The 21,329-nt window shown below is 42.3% G+C and overlaps 1 protein-coding gene across 2 annotated transcripts in view; it reads left to right on the forward strand.

The window, feature by feature from the left end:
* The window catches only part of MEGF11 (multiple EGF like domains 11), a 196,848-nt gene that overhangs the window by 160,320 nt on the left and 15,199 nt on the right, over window positions 1–21,329 (forward strand). Inside the window, exons 12-18 of one of the 2 annotated variants that reach the window (XM_062583487.1) lie at window positions 1,837–1,971; window positions 5,548–5,676; window positions 7,947–8,075; window positions 8,767–8,895; window positions 11,209–11,337; window positions 11,474–11,707; window positions 18,523–18,641. In XM_062583487.1, the coding sequence (XP_062439471.1) occupies window positions 1,837–1,971; window positions 5,548–5,676; window positions 7,947–8,075; window positions 8,767–8,895; window positions 11,209–11,337; window positions 11,474–11,707; window positions 18,523–18,641 (1,004 nt within the window). The remainder of the gene's footprint in view (window positions 1–1,836; window positions 1,972–5,547; window positions 5,677–7,946; window positions 8,076–8,766; window positions 8,896–11,208; window positions 11,338–11,473; window positions 11,708–18,522; window positions 18,642–21,329) is intronic. The other variant, XM_062583488.1, reaches the window with a different exon arrangement.

Here is a 21,329-nt window from a genome sequence, read left to right on the forward strand (position 1 = left end):
ATATCTGTGTAGCTGTAAAACCTCTCTCCAAGGCTGAAATGTGGCACTTGGAGCTTTGGGGAATTGGGAAAGAAATTGTTTTACAAATCTGAAACCCTAAGAATGCAACACCTCCAGAAGTTAATAGTTTCTGGCCTTTCTGAGCTGAAAAAAACAGCTTAGTTTTATCAGCTAATGGCATGTAGGCTACAAGAGGAAAACTATGTCCCCAGCTTATAACTCCAGTAATCAAACTGTGCCCTGAGGACATTTGCTGAGGACTTAGTGGAGAGAAATTCTCCTTCCCATGGGGATGACAGCGGAGGCGTTCTGCAGCTGCTTCTGCTATTGCCTTGAAGCTCCCCCTCGGAAGATAGGAACCGGGAACGCTGCTGGCTCCCACCTTTTCTGCTGAATTTGGGCTTAGGACTCTCTTGTGAAGAGGACACCTCTGTAGCTGAAGGTGGCTTTGGTCTGCTACATGTGCTCTCAAGATCTGTCCTGTTTTCCTCCTGCAAATTCAACTAGGAACAGGATTTAACCTCTAAAGGGCAGTACCGAGGAAGGTCCTCATTCAGCTTGTCCCGCCTGTGTGATCAGGATTATGTGAGAGACCAGGATAGTTTCCTGCTCTCAGCCATGCAGAAATGTCTACTGGAGTGATCTAGGTTGTTTTATGGTTAGTGCGTCATCAACAAAACTGTCAGCTAAGCTCCACCTGGAAATCTGCAGTAGCATAAGAAGCTGACATCTTCTGTGAACATATGGACCAAAAGAAAAAATCTCATTCAGGGAAAAAATAGAACAGACATGATATAGTAACCACTGAGCCAGAACCATATAATAGAGAATCACAAGAGTAAAAATAAAAACATGTAAGGTCTTTCTTAGAGTTACCTACTGCAAGTTAATGACTGTGTTCATCAGTAGTAGTGAATCTGTGGGCAGTGGATGGGTTTTCATTCTATGTGGGCTTTGAAGCAGAGATACTGAGCCCTCCTCCTGGCACTATACCTTGAGGACAGATTCAATAATAATTTCAATCCAAGTTTTAAGCTAATTAAGCACACAGTTCATGACAAATTTACTCAGCTATCCAATATGATTATTGCTGTAGATCAGGTGATCTTGCATGCTATTATCATAATTAACATTTTTAGATTCTGTTCCTCACTGGTAGATGCTTCTCCTGCAATGGCATGTCCAAACTGAATGTCCCAGCTGAGCACATGTTTTGTACCTCTTAAGTTTAGAAATCAGCTTTTGTCATAGTTGTTTAAAGCAAAAAATTGGGAGTTTCCTAATACGCCCTCTCTGATTTCTTAGCTTAATTTCCCAAGGAAACAAGCCTCTGAAGCTCTGTTGTCTGTGCATAGGCATATGTGCATCTCTTCCTACTTGTCTGGAAAGCTTTGGAATGTATTACCGGGTATTAATCATATCTGCCAGTGGCATATGAGGTCTCAAAGGTCTTAAACTCCTATGTTTTGTCAAAGTGTGTAGCTTGAGAGGGGCAGAGAGGCTCAAAGCAGCATCTCTCTTGAGAAGGGCTGCCATGAGAGCTCAGCTGGGTTATTAAATAGCAGAGCACTTACGTGAGGTAGGATCATGTGACTGTTTGAACCACAGAAAGAGTTTTACTCAAAGCTTACGCTTTATTAGCTCTGGGATAATCCAACCATGAAATATAGCCATAGGAAAACAGGCTTTGTAATTCCCACTGTTCACAAAACTGTGGGTTCTTAGAAATTAAGAAATATTGTTGGCTGGTGATTAGGATACAGAGAGCGTGCTAAAGCTCTTTGCAGTGAGAAGTCTTCCCGAAACCTGTGACAGCTTATTTTGTTCTGTCTTCAGTTTGTCCTCCTGGCTTTTACGGGCACCACTGCAGCCAGGCGTGCCCTCAGTGCGTGCACAGCGGCGGGCCGTGCCACCACGTGTCGGGACACTGCGACTGCCTGCCCGGATTCTCCGGCCCCCTCTGCAGCCAAGGTACGCAGCGCCCACCCCCAAATGCCGCCTGGCCCCCCACATGTCTGCAGGTGCGACTCTTTGCAGCAAGACTGATCACAAGGTTTCTGCCCCTTTTGGTTTTTTAATTGCATTTTATTGGGTACATAAACCAAAACACCCGGATAATGCCTGCAACTTTATTTACGCTGACCAGGACTCCGCGAGTGGCTCAAATAATGTGCACCCAATTACAAGTGTAGGAGGCGCAGGAGCTAGCAATGAAGCAGTGAAATCACAGGCACGTTCTAGCCTCGACTGCTCGAATGTCCGTCACCTTTCTGTCCCTTGGAAAGTGAGTCCCCTTTTAAACATGGGCTCTGTTTTTAGTCTTGTCCTAAAACTGCCTGCAAAATCGTTGCCATATTCTGCAGAGTCTGAATTATGGCATACTTCTATGGGTATTTTCTATGCACAGATTTAAAAGAGACTATTCTTAATGGCTACTGCCCTTGTGAAGTCACCATCCCTGTAAAAATTGAACTGACACTTTTTAATGACCTGCTTTTCAGTAAGTTAGAAATTGCAGACAGTACTTATGCAAAATCATTAAACATAGATTAAATATAACCACGTTTTCTTTTCCCTATGCTGCGCAGTGAACTAAACATTATACCAATTAATATATTAGTATGAACGTATTTCAGTGAATTTGTCCATTTTATGTGAAAAGTTAGCCAGATTTCAAAGCATAAGCAGGGCTAATTATCCTCTTAAGAAAACTCGATTTTATTTTTGCTCAGATGTTCGGCACTTCTGGTTTTACTTTGAAATGTTGATCCATCCAGCAAATTAATTTTAAAATATTCATGTCCTAATTAAAATCAATTTGTGTTGCAGTTTGTCATAATGAGTTAGCATGTAACTTTATTTTGTCAAAAGAAGAATGCTAATTCTGTGATTCTATGGTTCTAATTAATGTCTTCCACGAGAAAAAACGTGAAACAGAGATTTCACGTTTGTACTTTGACCTTGCGCTGTTGCTCGCCCGGCAGCGGGCTGCAGCTCCCTGAGCAGCGCGAGCGTCCGGCATGCCCCACAGCCTCTCCAGGTCCTCCGGCGACCCTCTCGCATGGCTGTGGCTAAGCAGCAAGCAGCAAGCAGCTGCTTTTCAGAATTATCTTTCGCAGCTATGTAGCAAGTTGGATTGACAATATGTTAGAGCAGCAGAAGCACACCTGGCATCCCACAGGAGTCCCACGTCACGGCTTTTATAGCTGATTAACACCACAGTCCACACTGAATAAAGCAGTATTGGTCCTTACTCTACAGTTTTGTTTAAAAATACTTACAGCATTTTAAGACGCGCATATTTGGATCTCACAACTTTACGGGGCAGTCACTGTGTCAGTCCACAGCCAGATTATTTAAACTAATGAGCGCAACCCTTTCGGTAGGATGGGGCTTATAATCCTTCCGTGCTGATGCCCCGCAGCGCACCCAGACCATTTCACTAAGACAAGAGGTGCTCACACAGTAGAAACCCCTCTGCTCGCTTTCATCTCCGGAACCGAAGTGTTTCTGTTACCAAGTCTGACCTGTTACCTTTGTCGGCATCAGTGTTTGAACCAAAAATCTGTTCTCAATTCATTAGTATTCCACACTGCAGTGTAAATCTGCTTCCATTTTAAGGAAGCCTTTCGAGAACTATTTTTTGTACATATAAAAAAATCTGGCCTTCCTTTAAGTGATGTTATCTATCACCATCTTAAAGCCGCAATAAAAATATCGCATTGAACGACTCTGTATAGAGCATTGGAATTGAGTAATGGTATAGCATACATGAGAAGCCAGCTTGACGGATCATTTTAGTTTTTGCTCTTTCAGTGATGTGAGGCCTTTTCTTTCCTTCTCTCTCTTTGTGTCTGTATATTGTTCTTTTCATTACGTCTCTATATTGTGTTTAGTTTTATCTCTTTTCAGTTAGAGAACTATTCTGCTTAGCACATAATTTGAAAGCCAACTTTATCCACTCCTACAGATAAGTCTGTGGCTAGACTATGCGGTATTGTCTTCTGCATCATTCTTAGGTTTCTGCCATAGTAAGAGTAGAGGATGGCATATAATGTAAAAGCAAATGAACCACAGCTCAGGATTTCAATCTGTGGCTGATTCACTGTCAGGAAGATTGAGGTCACCTGCAGAGAATGCCTATGAGAAAGTGAGAGTGGCTGAAATAGTGAAACAGTTGCATAATTCAGGGAAGTGCCTTAATCACTTTTTTGACATCACTTTTATTTACCAGGATACGAGTCCAGTTTCATTTGTTACATTCTTCACAGAGATGGACTGTGTGTTTTATCTTGTTTCCAAAATACATCTGTTTTTGTCAGGGAGCACAGCCAATAAGAGCACAGCAGTGCAACAATTCATTCATTACTCAGCAGAACTTTCCATCAATTTTAATGTTAAAGATTTCCAATAATTTGGTAGGAGGTTGAAGATATAGCTGTCTGTTAGTTTTATATCACTGTGCCTAGGCTGTTAAAAGATTGTTCTGAAGAAAATTCAGAGTTTCTTTTCTTCCTACTTCAGGAATAAGCTGGGTGGAATGGACCCTGATTTTTGAGGGTACAGGACATCTGTCGAACAAATCTCATTCAAACATATTTAATTAATAGAATCCATCAGCTGCAGCCCAGGTGAGCACTCACTACAGTAATGGGTTCCTGGAGATGAATAAGTGGATGGATGCTAAAAGACAAACATGACTTTTCAGAAATTGGATATATGCTTTCTTGGAGGAGTAGTCTTCCTCCAGACTTATATGGTGAAAATCCTCAGGGAAGTAGCACTCGTGCTCCTGGTTCACTCTGCAATGACATGATTTGATTCAGTGAGATGCTGTGAGCCTGCCTCCCACTGACGTTGCTGAGAGTTGAAGGTCTTCAGCAATGCCTCGTATATCTAGCAGCAAAAGGCACATTCCTTCCTCGCCACTGTCTGATCCGGAGGAAACCAGGCCAGCAATGAGGTAGACACCTGGTACTTCAGCCTCGTGACAGACCTGAACCTCTAGAGAGAGACCTGATAGTAAGAGTCCCCGTTGCTCTTTGTCTTTGTGAGACTTCTTTGCTAGGCTGATTAGCCCAAATCCTTCCTGCTCTTGTTATTGAGGCTGTAGTCCTGGGGGCCCTGCAGAGCCCAGTCCCAGGGTCTGCGCCAAGGGACCCCTTAGCCAGGTACCTGGATCAATCCCTTCTAGATGCTTCCTTGTGTTTGCTGCTCCCTCTGCCTTCCTGTCTCTCCTGTTTTCATCCTTCTGTAATGTCCTTCAATAATTGTAATCTTCTAACTGTATTTGATGCATTCTCCAGCAGAAATATGGATTCCTAAGAGACTTTTTCCTGTTAATGTTTTTAAGCCTGAGACTTAAGCAAACAAAATAGACTTGAATACTTTCTGCCTTTTACTTCTTTCCAGTAAGAATTTGCCCATTTGGCTTATGCAAGCAAAAAATGTCATAATTACTTTTCTCTCTAATCACTAAATGTGAAGTCCTATGACTTCCTAATATTCATGACCAAAAGCCTTGAGTAAATTGTCTTGTATTTTCAGTCTGTCCCAGCGGCAAGTACGGGAAGAACTGTGCTGAGGACTGTCAGTGCACTGAGAACGGGACGTGCAACCCTATTGACGGATCGTGTCAGTGCTTCCCAGGCTGGATAGGAAAGGACTGCTCGCAGGGTAAGCAAAGCAATTTCTCCAGTTGAGTGTTTTCTGAAATTCAAAGACAGATTCCAGGGAAATCCCTAAAGTATTACAGTAGCCAGTGCCTTACTCTCTTTATAGCTTTTTTTCTTTTAATTAATCTAAGTTAGCTTTGGGTTGAATCAGTTTCTGCATCTGGAATTTGCAGAAGCAGTTACTAGCTTCTGTTACAGGAAAGGGAGATCATAAGCTCTTAGCAAAAAAGAAAGCTCCATGCTCCTTTTAATTTCTAGCTGATTCTCTTTTATTTATTTTTGAAATCATTTTCTTTCAGCTATTACATTAGAAATTATTAACCAGTAAATGTTTTCATGTACTAAGCCCATAGAATTGAGAAATTAGGCAGCTGAAATATTTCTATTAAATGTAATTTAATTGTAAAAGTCAATGTGGGCTTGAAGGGATGCAGGATTTCTTCCTGAAAATTGCCCAGGTAGAAGATTGGCATTTGCTGATCCCAAAGTGTCATTTCCTGAGAGCATCCCTTAATTGAAGATAGATCACAGAGTGAAGCAATATCCTATCATTCAGAAATGTTACTTCATATTCAGGATACAACTAGCATATTAGACAGCATTCCAGAATAAAATATATTAAACTTCAAGTGATAAAGTAGGAATCGAATAAAAACAGACGGCTGTAATTTTGCTTTTATTGTGTGTCTTCCACAGCCAGAATATTGCTGTCACTCAGGAAAAAAAAGGGGGAAAGAAAAAAAGACAGAAAGCTGCACAGATTCCTCATTATATTTAGCCATGTAATTGGGAAATGACTGTTAGTTTCTGTTAACCTTGAAAAAAAATGAGTTTTTTGCTTGCCGAGTGTGGCAGACCGGTTCAACAGCCACAATTTCCAATTTAGGCAGAAGGACGTGGTGATAGCTGCTTTATATTTTGGACTCACAAAGTAGGAACCTCACTGTTTCCTCACTTACCTTCTTGTAAGGGAAGTGTGCATCTCCCACCACGAACCTGGCCTCACGCCCGGCCCCGGCCGGTCCCTGGCCTGGTGTAGCAGAACCAGCGCTGAGCTATTTCAGTCAAGCCGCTCTGTGCACCGGTTAACCTGGGATGACCAAGAGATGGAGATACAAAGGAGCTAATTTTAGCTCCAGTTCTAGAGCCAGTCCTGGAGATATTCACAGACCCTGCAGCTCTTACATACAAAAGCATTATCGAAGCATTTCGGGTTGCCTGTAGCACGAATACTTTAGGCCAAATCCTATTCAGATTGATATTGTGCGAGTTCAGTGACCTTTTGTTTGATTTACGTCATGGCAGAGTTTTTGCTATTCATTTTGGCTTTAGATATGTCTGTCATATGCCAGAAACTTGCATTTATCGTCAGAATTGGAGCCAATGGCATGCATCGAAATAGGCACTGTTTCTGTACTTTCAGATTTCCTGGGAACCATGCCTTATTAATTCATGTCTTTAATAGGAAGCAATGGAAAGTGCTCTTTAAAGCTAAAATATAGTTGTTATATTGAAGGGTTATCATCATTTTGGATCTTTTAGTCTGGCACTAATAACTGCATAACTTGCTGCATTCATTTTTGGAGGATGACTGAAAATAACTTCTGAAAATGTATTAATATTGTACTTGTTGAACTATATAATAGAACTGGAGATTTTAATTTAATATTAGCCTCATCAACAAAAGCAATCTGATTTTGTGGATGGGAATTCGTACTGATAATAAGTTTTCTTTACATTTTTACGTAATTTGAGTGGCGCTCTGTATTTCAAATGAATGTGGTAATTTTAGTAGTTGATTGCATAGCAAATGTAAACCATGAATAGCTGTAGTTTATTATGCAAGAATTCTGGAATATCAAAAAGAAAATTAAATTACTTCCACATCTTAAAACCCTGTCTAAATTGTCTTCAAAGATAATGCCAGTAAGGCAGGAAGAGTGGATAGAGCACTTAGAGTAATGCACTGTCTAGGGTCACCGTTTCAGTGGCTCTTGGTGCACGTAGGCACCGATCTTGCAATCTGATCTACATGGAGAAAAAAGTACTTGGGCCAGGGTTTGACAGCTGGGGTCAGACTGTGGGTTTGCAACCTGGCAGGGCAAAGCAGCTATCAGCTCGGAAGAAATGCTCATTGCCGGGAAATCGTTGCACAATGCAGAGTTCTGCCTTTGCTGAGGTCTCCTAGGTTCTCTCTTTATTGTTCCTCCACTGCACCAATGCAGTATCATTGCTTTTTTGTCAGCTGACAAATCTTTTTTATTTTCCTAGCTTGTCCCACTGGTTTTTGGGGTCCTGATTGCTTTCATTCATGCAACTGCCACAACGGAGCAATGTGCAGCCCTTACGATGGAGAATGTAGATGTACTCATGGTTGGACTGGGCTCTACTGCACTCAGCGTAAGCCTTTCCCACACTATTCTGCTGGGGAATCTGTCAAAGTGTGTGCTGCTACCTCGTGTCTGTTCCAAATATTGCAGTCCTGCCTGCTAAACCACCCACTTGGTGCTTGTGAATATCTTCTGTCATCATGGAGAAAATAGCCCTGAAGCTTTTCAAGGTTTTTTATGCCATTCCCACTCGGTGAAGGAGGAATCGATTACTTAGATTGTTCATTCATTGTCATAGTTTGCCCAGGTGTTGTCCCTGCTTGTTAAAGCCCTGCTATATCAGACCTGGTGTAGGAAATTTTTTGGTTCTGCTGGGGCCAAATTATCAGCCCTCTATGAAAGAGGAGATCAAATTCTGGGGAGCCCTCTCATTTTCAAGTAACTAACTGATATTTGGCCTTTAAGGCAGTTTCTGTTTAGCCATCTTCTTTCCCTTCTTGAAAATTCAGGTTATATACATGGGTCAAACTTGCTTTTTTTGAAACACTTAAGAAGCAATTCTGTAAGATACGAGAAACACTACTTCAAGAAAATTGGCTGTCACAGTATCTCTGCATTTGAATGATCAAATAAGTGTTATTAAATATATAGAGAGGCAGAAAATACATAGATTTATAAGCCTACATTTTTTATGCTGTTAATGTATCTCAGTTTATGTTTCAGTTTATTTCTTAGTGTTTCCTTGTTCTAATTCCTGAAAGGTTGCCCAGCAGCTTTTTATGGAAAAAACTGTGCCAATGTTTGTCAGTGTCAGAACGGAGCAGACTGCGACCACGTCACGGGGCAATGCACATGCAGGACGGGATTTACAGGCAAACAGTGTGAGCAAAGTAAGTAGCAATATTACTTCATTTTTGCATTTCTCCTGGGGGGAGCTTTCTTTCAGAATTCCTTGTGCAAATAACAGACTTAAACCGTTCACAATTAGACTTGAAGGAGATTTTCTCAAATCAGCATATCCTGTGTGTATCGTCAAAAATGGGTTCCCAGAGGCAGGACTCTCAGATGTAAGTCAGTATTGCCTGTGGTCCAAGGAAACATTTTTATCTGACTGTTGCTGTGAGTTTCTTCACTTTATTCAAGATGGCACGGCCAGTTTAATGCTCCATTGGGAGAAATGGAAGTAGCAGCCTTTCCAGGGACAGGATGGGAGAATCACATCCAGGAATTCCTGCACTGGACTATGAGCTCCCTGTTTTATGCATTTTCACTTTTCACCCTCACCCCGTTCACGTTCCAGTAAATAGTGCGTCTCACCTTGATGCACTGAGCATGTACCGCTCGGCTTCTACTAGCATTACTAACCTTAATGACTAATCTCTTCCAAACGCTACCAGCAACTGCATCCATATGTTGGAATGCAAATCACCCAGCTGGACCTGCAGGGCCACACGAGGCTCTGCGGGCCGAAGAGCTGAGCACTCCTTGGCTGGAGTTCATTTACAGTGAAAATAGATCGAGAAAACAGAAACTGTTTATTGTTTTTAGAAGGATGTACATTTAACTTCAGTCGTGAGGCAGTGAGGAGAGTGAACTTTGGTTACCTATGCAAGAACACCAGCATATCTTATTGTAATTGTTGTCAATGTCTTGCTGGTATATTTAGCATGCTGTGCCAAACAGCTTCTTTTAACAACAAAGAATTAGGGTAGTAGAACTGTATGCACTGTAGCTGAATAATTACTTGTTTGTCTAATGCAGTAAATCAAAAGAAAATTCTCACACACTTACTTTGACTCCCAGCAGAGGGTGAAATTCGTCTCACCTTACCACGGCATTAATTCCACAAGGTTTGGGGGGTTTTTCTTTTCTTTTCTTTTTTTCTTTTTCTTTTCTTTTTTTTTTTTCGCAGTAGGGTAATAGTATAACATTCCTGTTGAATTTGCAAATAAAAGGCCTGCTGCAGAGCTTCTTAACTGTAGCTTACTACATTTATCTGTACATATAAAAAAAATCATGAACATCTTTTCTATTTGCATATCCTTGCACTTAGTAAAGTATGTGGCTCAGGAACAAGTTTGCATACTCATGTAGGGTTTATATATGCCACCTCTGTAAATGGCCAACTTACTGTTGCCTTGCTTACCTCCTTATCCCTCCTCCTTTGAATGTTGCTGGATGGGCAGTCATGCTGCATTTCATATGAAATGCCTAAATGCAAACATCATTTCTGTGGTGCATTCCAAAAATTTAGGCTATCTTCATTTTAAGTATGCTGCAGGTTAATATCAGACTGAGCATTGATTAAAGTAATTTTATTTTTCCTCATTCGGGAATCTGCATGTGTACGAAAGAGACATAACTTTATATTCAACTTATTATACAGGCACTGGCTAGTGTTCATTGCTTATATTCCAAAGAAATATAGCGAGTGACATTCAATAAAGTCTCTTTCCTATAGAACGAAGTAGGAGTTGCCAAAAGTTGTTTCCTTCAATTTGTTATTGAATATTGCCTCAAGAAGTTTAGCAAGTTGCCGACAGATTTATTGTAATAGCCCGTCATCGTAATTGTATGAATAAATTTCTCGGTTGGACATTCAATCATTTTGTCTGTGATAGAAATACAGGAATTCTAATATAAAAGCAGAGCAAACCAAACTATGCAGATGCTCAGTTCTCTAATTCCTTCTACAATGCTGTATTCATGTTCCAGCCCTAGTGGAGATAATTCTGAAAGTATGTGGGCTTCCGTGGTAAAAGTATATTGTGTTGCATATAAAAGTACATTAAAAATTAGATTTGCAACCTCCTCTGAAAAAAATCTGTCAACTTGGAGAATGCAATGCTCTTTCAAGATGTTGTCTACAACTTCTGATCTTATGCTCTATTTACTTCTGTACATTTGAAATATGTATCAAGTCCTCTTAAGTTTCTGTATGTATTATTGATTTCATCCTTAAGAAGTCTTGTATGACTTTTCCAGAAAGGAGGTTACAGCTTACTAAGTAGTACCCCAAACTGTGAATGAAGTACATTTATTTCCTACTTTAAAATAGTAATCTAATGGTATGGATGTTATCCTAGCTGCACTGAAACCAGGGAGACCTTTTGACTGACTTTTCCTCGGGCAGGATTTCACCCTCTGTTCCCTCCCTCCTCCCAAAATAGGATTCTTTCCAATCTTTTTCTTTGGCTTCCCAGAGTGCTCACCAGGAACATTTGGTTATGGTTGCAAACAACTATGTGAATGCATGAATAATGCTACATGTGACCATGTCACAGGTACTTGCTACTGCAGCCCAGGCTTCAAAGGAATCAGATGTGACCAAGGTACAGTGCCATTCTCTGAGCTAAATCTCTCCCTCTCTCTTTTTTTAAACAATGATGAACTTATTTTTAAAAATATATATTTGAAAAATGAAATGTACAATTCAACTTACAGTGTGTTATGAATTACTTTTAACAGCGGCTCTTATGATGGAAGAATTAAACCCCTATACTAAAATTAGCCCTGCTCTTGGATCAGAGAGGCACTCAGTGGGAGCAATCATTGGAATTATTATTCTCCTTCTAATTATTATGGTCTTGCTGGCACTGTTTGTGTGGTATCGACGGAAACAGAAGGAGAAGGGCCATGACATGCCAAGTGTATCTTATACTCCAGCCATGAGGATGACTAATACAGATTACTCACTTTCTGGTAAGGGTCTTTTTATGTTAATCAAATCTGGACTCATATTGCTGTATGTTGGGGAAATATAAGCTTCTGTGATGTATAACATGCAGTATAGAGCCTCAAAAATAATGACACTTCCATTTCTCCCCCCAGGTACCATAATTTTTCAACACTTGACAGGTGAAAAGCAAATGTAACTTAAAACTGCTGTAAGTTGCTTCATGTATGAATGATTATATACAGGCTATAGGGTGTCCTAGGCATGAGAGATGCTGCATGCAGTGCAGAAACTCAGGTTCTTGTCAGCTGCGTCCCTATTGCCATGCAGAGAAGCTTCCTGTTATGGAACCTGCAGGAGCAGAGTTTTTTGCTTGAAGAGTGGAGTTAATCATAAGATTTTATGTTCTTCTGTGCTGCAGTTTGTGATTTGATCCCTCCGATTAGTTGTTGCTTTCTTCTGTGCACAGACCAGTCCCCATAGTCTGGACAGCTGGTGTGAATTTTCTTCAGAGTAACTGATGAAGGCCAGAGAGGGTTAGAGGAAGGCTATGATATGATAAAAGTTGATCTTTAAGGTCAAATAACATGCTAAAATCATATTTCTTACTTGTTTCTGTCTTCTGCTACTGCTGTGGAGAGCAGCTTCTCTTGACTAATTAGCTAAACTTTGGAGGTGGTGATCTCCTTTTTAATGCTGTCATTCTTTACCATTCCTCCACGGAGAGTAGCAAATACCATGCTGGATGCAAGATGGCTTCACTTCTTTCTTTGTTCATGTTTCCTCCAACCTGTCTGTAGTGGGGAGCTCCCTTTGGATTGCTGCCCTCTGGCTGCACTGTGCTCTGTGTCCCCTTGATCCAAGGCTGGATCTGTAAGTCTGAGGAACACAGGCTTCTGACGCAGGCAGAGGCAGGCTCAGTAACTGTGCTTCCCAGTCTCTTCTTCTAGTACAAATGTTCTAGCCCTCTAGTTCCTGAGGCCCCACCACTTGTTGCTGCCTCTGACTTGGCTTCTGAGTTGACTTGGAAAGATGTAGTGGGCAGCTCTGCTTCCTGCTTGGGATGCACCAGGAAGGAAGTCTCTTTCACTGAACATATGATATCATGGCCTGGCTACAGCTGGGACTTGATCAAGTAGGTTCTGTCATGGCACTGTGACTGCCATCCTCGTAGCAGGGGAACAATTTCCTATGATGGGATATCACACATCAGAGACTGTCTGCTCAACCTTGCTGCCTAAATTCTTATTTAGACCACTCCAGCTTGTAACAGAGCATCTCTTTTTCTGATAACTACAAAATGGAAAGAAAAGAAAAACAAGATATCAGCCTCGGACCTTGTCCCACTGCCACTTAGTTTTGAATTTTAGTTTTACAGGGTCTTGCTTAAGCTGCTCATTTGGATAAGAAAATTATGAGAGTTTTGCCAGAGGGGCAACACCGATCTCTGGCTAATTACCAGTATATTTTTGCCTGAAATTTGTCACATCAACATCATTTGAAGACCCAGACCATGAACATGCAAAAGACAACTGTGGCACACCTCAGCAACAGTGAGGCTTTCAGATCTAAGACAGAAGATCACAGCCACAGGCGTGGAAAAATGTTCTGGACTTCTCAGCTGTTCATTTCTTTCAGGTTGGCACTTCATACATTTTTCTACAAGGCCTCTTCTACCTTATTTGTTTGTATGCTTTTCTAATTAATGTAAGTGGGACCCAGCATTTTTAAGAGGCACAACTTACGGGGGAGGACTGTTGCTGAGCTTGGGAGTTCCTGAACAGAGTAGTTGAGCTTCTTCATTCAAGCAGGGGAACAAGAACCCCTCAGTTGTTTTTATTTAATCATGAATGGAGACTTCAGAATGAACCTGATGGTGTCCCAGTCTCACACTCTTCAAGAAGTCCAAAGGGAGACTAATGCTGAAAACAGAAACTCTCACCCTTCAAAGTTAACAGGGGTGTATGATTTTTCCCCCCAGCCACTGAGACAAAGCTGTTATGTTTGACGCCAGTAGCCCAGGAGCATCCTTGCAGGTTATGCGTTTGCAGGTGCTGAGTCTTCCTGTACTACATTCTTTGCATACCTTTCAGGTGCAGCCACCTGTCCCGAGCTCCTAATGCCACATGACACTTAAGCACTTACAGAAAACATTCTGGGGATGACTGAGTTCCTGGATACATCAAAATATCTGAGGGATCACATCATCCAGCTTTCCTAGAATCTGGGATCTCTTCTGGTCTTTGGGGAATGACAATGAGTTTAATTCTTGCAGCTGTGTCGTTGCTGCTCTGTGTCTGCTCAATCTGTGCAAAGGCTGAAGTGCCAAATCTTTGCAATCCCAAACAGCAGGCGAGTGTTGATCTTTAGGCTTCTCTAGAAAGAAACTGGATACCATTTCCTTCCAGTTCATCTCATTCAGTGATGGGGATCCTGACTTTACATGTTTTTTTTTTTTTTCCTTCTTTCTTTCTTTCTTTATGCAGCCCCTGTAGCAATATAATTTCTATCACTCAGGAAACTGCAGAGAGTGGGATCAGCCATCTCTTTTTAGAAGTCACAGAAACAGTTTTCTTGCTATCCCCAGCCTTGACATATTGGATTATCTGAGCTTGCAAAGGAAGACTAAAAGTTAGTCTGTTCCATCTTCATTTCATTATAAAAAATCTTCTGATACCAACATTGCTTTAAGTTTTGATCTTAGTTTTAGAGGGGCATTTACAAATTTTAGACAAGAGCTTCTGAAAACTCCTTGCCAAATACTGACTGTTCTCCAGTAAACTTGCCTGCCATAACTTTCTACCAATCAGTAACCTTGCCTACTTTGGCCTTATCAATGTGATTTTCAGCCTTTCCCTCCCTTAGAGCAGAAAGGCGGTAGAAGGTGCTGATAGGCAACTTCCTCAGCAGAGAAAGGGGAGATGGAAACCAAGAGAAGAGCACAGATAAAAAATAGAGACTCATGGCAAGGCTGAATGAGAAGAACACGTGCGTGTATGAGTGCGTGTGTACATTTGCATGTCGCAGAGGACACTGAAGGAGACTCAGTATTACTGTAGGTATTACAAGGATGTCAGTCTTAGCCTGGAGCTTTTCATGTGGATTAGGGGCAAAGTACTATGCAGATGTATTTGAACAGTAAATATAACCCTATGCGAAGCCACAGACTTCAGTGGGAACTCAACCTGAACAATGGCTGCAAGATCAAGCCCTATATGGGCCGTAGTAGTGTGGATAAGCTGAAAAGCCACTGTTGTTACTATGCTCGTTTCTTTTATGCAGTAGTATAGTCGTCGTTTCTCGGTAGAGTCACACGTGCACTAGCTCCTGGAGGCACACAATGATCGTGTAATTTCTTCCAGCTCATTAATTTATTTCTGGAGGATGTTTTTGATCTTTGAATCTTCAGCTCTTCTGATGCTGATAGTCCATGTGTACGTATGAGAGAAATTTTAAGAAAGGGGGAATCCCTTGAGCAACCTGTAGACTTTTTTGAATTTGTGGATGAACGACGTGGCAGCAAAACACACAGTCTGCCCAGCAAGCAATGGGAGAGAAAACTGCCCATACAGGGAGAGCCTAACCATAGCACAAGGATCTGAGGCAGCCTTTCCCTGATAAGCCTGAAAGCAAAATGATGCTCACCAAAGTGACAACGATACACACACATCCAACAGAGAACTTCAAGCCACAGGTTGTTTAACTCTGTTCTCAAGAAGATTGGGACAGATGGGTTTACTATGCAGTAGTGCTGGAGAGTAGCAGAGAATTCTTTTGAGGACCTTGATCTGGGGCTGAAGTGATGCTTGAGGTCTTAAGCAGTGTTCGGCTGTGGGTGAATCCTACATCAAGAACCACAACCAGAGCAAAGCAAAATCCAAATAGCGTGTCGTGGGTCCTATAGAGTACTTCAGCCTAGGTAAGGCTCCTATGGATATGATCTTGTAGATGATGTGTAGTGGGAGGTGGTAGAGTGAACGCACCTGCTCAGGGTTGCCCCACTGTCTCTCTGTGTGAGTGGTGTGTATCTATAAAAAATCACTGCCTGGAGGAAGAAGAAAATGATGCCATTTTGTAGCTTGAAATATCTAGTTTTTATATTTATGGGAGAGTGCTTGCTTATTCCCTTTTTTTTATGCTTTGGCCTCAATGCCCCATTTCCCTGCTACGCTGTCCCACTCCCACAGCAGGATCTGAAGGGCTACTTTTTGCATCACCTCATGATCCAGCATCCCAGTCTGGAGCAGAAGCTCAGTCTTTCAAGGCACAGAGCACCCTCACCTCAATCTAGGCTTCCTGGGACTTCCACTGCATTGACACGTAGCAGGTGTTAAACCACTTCACTTCATTGGGTCTGGAGTGCAACCAGAGGCTTGGGGGGCTCACGGCAGGAGGTTATCGTCATGGATCCCTTCACAGGATTGATCTCTCTGTGTTAACGTTAACTTATCCCTTGTTTTGTTCTTTTGGGTCTTAACTTAAATCATTCTCCTTTTTTTTAGTCATTTAAATCTTTTGCATACTCTTCGGAACGGAATAAATTTTTTTTTTTTTTAATCGGTGATAGAATTGGGCTTGAACTTGATGTATTTCCAGCCAGCAGTTGTAAGAGCTTCATGAATAAATGTGTAGAAAATGGACTGTGCTACCAAGGTAAATCAACCTATGTGGGTACTTAAGTATCAACCAGATGGAATTGGACTAGAGGAGTAATTCTGAAAAGCATACAATGAAGGAAGAAAAGACTTGGGATGATTCAGACTTGTGTATGAGTGCGGATTCCTTAATTCAGCACTGTGCTGCACAGTAAGGCACTCAGGTAGACTTTCCCTTCGCATGGTTTTGGGTACACAGACAAGCTACTGCCAGATAAACTGGATATGAAATTGTAGTATGTTGGCAGCTTCCTCGTCGGCACCCGCAAGCACCCTCTTATCTTGCAGCAACTGTGGTGGGACATACCCCAGTCTCCTCGAGCTGCTGCTCCATGCCCACTGCTGAGAGGGGACTTGACGGATAAGGGATGGGGGAAGATGGAGCTGGTATGACTTGGATGCAAACGCTCACCTATGGAGCAGGAAAGTCTACATCTGTGCTTACCTGGGGCTGTAGGGCGCGAGGAGTGGGGCCAAACTCTGCTCTCCGGGGGGCAGTGGGTCCCCAGCCGGCAGGCTGGAGCTGCCTGTGAGCAGCTGTGTTTGAGGTGATGTGCACTGATGGCTGGCGTGTGGGTGCCAGCCTGGGTCTCATTTACAGCCCCCGGAGGTAACTGCTGCTTGTTAATTCTATTGTAAATACCACCGAGTTATAGTTTGGAGATGGTGTAGTCCTGGCAGTCTGTGCAGTCTCCTCAGCTGCTGCCTCGGGCTGAAACACCCATCCACCCATCCCAAAAATCGCTCCAGAGCATCCTTGCACGGAGGAGGGCACAAACCCAACCTTTCGCATCAGTGTCTGAGCACCAGGTGATGCTTATTGCAGGGGCTAGCACAAAAGAGTCAAATGCAAAGTGTTTAGACTGAAAATGTATCCTGGTCTGAGGTACTTTGTTAGCAATAATGCTGGGAAGATAGCTAGAATTAAAAGGTCCTGCAGTTACTACAAATGAGAGGTGATCTCAGAGTTACTCTGCGAGTCTCAGCAAGAAGAAACGCTCGGTCAGCAATGCGTGTGCAGCTTCCCCTCTCAGCGCTGCCCCCAGCACTTCAGCAGCAGACACCCTACAGATAAACCCACTGACTCGAAACAGGATATTTTGCAATAAATTAAACTAAATCTAGATCTCCACAAGATGTCAGCAAAGCAAAGTGCATGTTCCCATGAATGCAATCGCAGAATCGGAGAAGCACGGGGCAGGAGGAGGGCTGAGGCCATCTGGACGCCCCTCTGCCCGGGCAGTACCAGACACATCTCTGTCTGTCCTGACCGAGCTGCTTTCAGCCTTTATTAAAGGTCGCCAGGGCTGGGGATGAGTTGCCACCCCAGCATTTCATTATTGTCACCCCCCAAAAGCTTTTCCTATAACTAACCTCCTTCCTGCAATTTAAGCCCATAGTTTATTAAAAGTAATCCATTTATTTACTTTTTGCAGGGCTTGACTGTTTAAATTATGTTGTTTCAGTTTAAATCTTTCATCTTTTCTTCTGATACCACTTTGAAATACTTATCAATTTTTTCTTAAACTGAAACAGTTTGAGATTGATGTTTGCATTAGAATTGCTAATATAAATATGATGGCTTTCCTGATAGATTATTTTGTTTGATAAATAAGTTCATAGGTTAAAGAGATGAAATAGATAAAAACGTCTCTAAGTGTAACAATATTATTGCTGAAGTTTGCCTTTCAGTGCTGCAGCTTGCTTGGTTTTTTTTTTTCCCTAAGCCTTTGTGCAGAAAGTTACGTAAAATATTTTGGACTCGTTGGTACAGTTATAGCATTTTAATTAAAGGTTTCACCACTACAAAGGTTATTTTCATCAGGGGTCTTACATGTGTTAAACTATGGAATAAACTACGTTGCAGACCTACCATTTTCTTCCCCTCCCTGTAATGCAGTTGGACTGTGAGGAAGTACTTTTTAATACCTTCAGAAAGGTGGAACTCTGTAGTCTTTAAATATTTTGTGTTTTGATCTTACATTTAATTGGTTTCATACTAATAGTAAAGAACTTTAGGCCATGATAATGCAGGATAGATTCAGTCTGGAGATGTCTTATAATAGCCAATGCTCTAGCAAAATGCTTATTGCTTTTCTAAACTTGATCTTCTCTAGCGTGTGTTCAGTTGTTTAAGTATCATTATGGCTTCCAAAGTATTTTGTGATGACTTGTTTTCTTCCCAGATCAATCTCAAGGTAGCGGCAGTGTACATTGCTTTTCCAATCCAAGCTACCACACTCTGTCATGTGGTGTGACTTCACGCTGCTTTACCAGTAATCTGGATGGAAACAGCTCCAGTAAGGTAGATATTATTCCACCCCGCTGTAGCCTTGTTCTTATCAGTTCAAGGAAATACACTGAAGTAGTGCCTGTTGGATGCTGTTGTCTGCCAGCACGATTTAAAATCCAGCATAGCAGTATCCTGGCACCGTAGCTCTACTGAGCACAGAAAGGTCTGCTTTACCCTGCATGTATCTCCGTAACCTGTGCATGGTAACTGGAGTTTCAGCACATGCTAGCATGGGTCCATAGGCCTTAGAGGCTCAGCAACTTTAAGGTATATTCATTTCTAAAAAAGCTAAATCATCCATTAATAAAACAAAAGTAAATTGATGAAGCATTCAGCCAGGAATCTACCTTTGCCACGTCGTCATTTGCTGGATGAGTGCTGTCAAACGTGGGGGCACCTGTCTGGGGTGGCTCTGAGCGCTGTTCCCGTCCCAGGGCTTTCTGAGAGCTTCGCTGCTCCTTACGGCTCTGCAGTAGCATTCTTTACATTGTATTGCTCAAATGTCCGGTAGCACCTTACTTATCACATGTTGCTATTGATTTCCTGTGAGCATTCATGGATTGTACTATTACAAAATTCAGTGTTTTAGCTGTAGATTTAGATATGATAAATGGTAAGAGAGTGCTTCCTTTTTGAGCCATAATAAGCTAGGATGAGGCAGGGGGAAGGGAGCAGACGAAAAAGGAAATGTAATTGATTTAATTGAGGATGTCAGTTTTATAGATGATGGTACTTGCAGACTGTGTCACCTTAATCCAACTGTAGCTCTGCAACTAAAAAGCCACAAGAACAAAATTAATGCAAGAAAAGATTCTAAGCTACTGAAAAGGGTGTGCAAAAATGTTTCCACATATGTTCCTTTAAGACATTTCTTGGTTATTAGAAGAAAATCTCATTAAAATGTAATAAAAAGGCTGACTCCAGAGATTTCTCAGAGAAAAGTTTAGGCAGATGTGTAAATATGTTTTCCCGTGTAGATGGTCCCCTTGCATCATGCATTTTTGCTCCCCAAATCGAAAGTGCAAATGTTCATAATGTCAAATTTAGGATGAACACCATGAGTGTGGGTCTAGACCACTAATCCTGTAGCAGTGATTGAAATGAATTCAGCAAAGGTCAAAGCAAACACCTCTCTTGATTTCCCAGCCTGCAGTGCCAGCTTGTCACATAGCCACTTTAAACAGTTGGCTGCTGAGAAGAAATAAAACCCAAGCAATGCATTTGGACTAGCCTGGAAGCTGTTTGCCTTGCTGTGCTACTGGCTCTCAGGCAGCCGGTCAGAACGTTGTCCTGCTGTTTAAAAAATGAAAACCATGGATCGGGTATTTTTAGGGCACTTACCAAAATATATGGCCTGATTTTTCCTTTAGATCTCCTACAGTCTTACTTATTCATGAGAATGCTTTGCAGCACTGAATAGCTGAGGATGGCCAAAAATAAGCTGCTTCTCACTGTGCAATTCTCCGGCCAAGTAAGACAAAAGAGCCTGTAAAGCCCGTAATGGCTGCTTTAATGAGTTTCATTTCCTAATCAGTTTGGCTGGTGCCATTCCTACCTTCTGCAGGGAAATGTGCACAAGTCGTGCATGGAGGGTTCGGTTCCTTATAGTGCCAGCTGGGGTCACAGAGGAGCCAGCACAGATGCAAAAAAAAAGAAAAAATGCCGGAGGAGCTAGAGGAAAGGTTGAGCTGGGCCCTGGCTGGGCTCCCGCGCTGTGCTTGCAGGGTGCCGCGCTCGAGGCGAGGGGCTGGAGCCAGTTCCTGCAGCACGCCCAGAGAGACCGCTCCAGCGACAGTGGGGACATGCCACCGTGCTCCAGCTGGAGGATCTCTCGAGGGTCCTCCCCTCCTGTCCTCCTCCCTCTTTCTGTATCTTCTTTTGGCTTTTCTCTCCTCTTCCCATGTGCCCTCTCCACTTTATTATCTTTTCTGTTTCCTCTCGTATCCACTTTCCTTTTCTGTTTTTCTGGAAGAGCTGCCCTGTAGGAGTAATGGAGCAGAGCACCATGACTGCTGTTCAGATGGCACTCGAGCAGTTAGGCAAGGGGCTGGACGCAGTGACGCAGTGACCAAGGCCCTTCTAGCCCAGCGTCCCCACGACTGCTCCCGTTGCCAGCAGGAGTCAGCGGGATGGAGCTGGTCTCTGCTCAAGGTCCAGGAGACCAATCCTGCATCCCTGGCATGAGGGAGGTGGTGGAGGGGCCCAGCACCCCAGTGCAACCTGTTAGCTACCAGCTACCAGCTTCATACAACATATAAATGCTCTTCCCATGTGACCAAGCTTGCTAGTCATCTTGGGTGAAATACTGGTATTTTACTATCAGTTTTGGAGAAGCCAAAATTTGACCCTTTGCCTCTTAGCTTTCCCAATTAGGTGTTGCTTTTATTTTTTTTATGTCTTTGGCAACTGCAAACAATAATGATGCTGCAAGTTAGCAAGGAGGGTAGTACATGACCTGAAGTGAAACTGTTACAGAACTGAGGATTTTCAAAAGCAGATAGATAAAGATGCATGTTTTCCTCCATGCACATCAGTTTCATTGCCTGAATTAGAGATCAGGTTTCGAAAGCTGCTGAGGAGCTCCTTCTCCCGGAGCGAGCTTGGTGGGACTGTTCCCTGAAGCACTCTCAGTGCACCAAGGCGAGCTCTATATCTGGGTTTTTGAATAGTGCATGAATTTAGGAATATAAATCTCACTTT

This window comes from Rhea pennata, chromosome 10, assembly GCF_028389875.1.
Source record: "Rhea pennata isolate bPtePen1 chromosome 10, bPtePen1.pri, whole genome shotgun sequence".
NCBI lineage: Eukaryota > Metazoa > Chordata > Aves > Rheiformes > Rheidae > Rhea > Rhea pennata.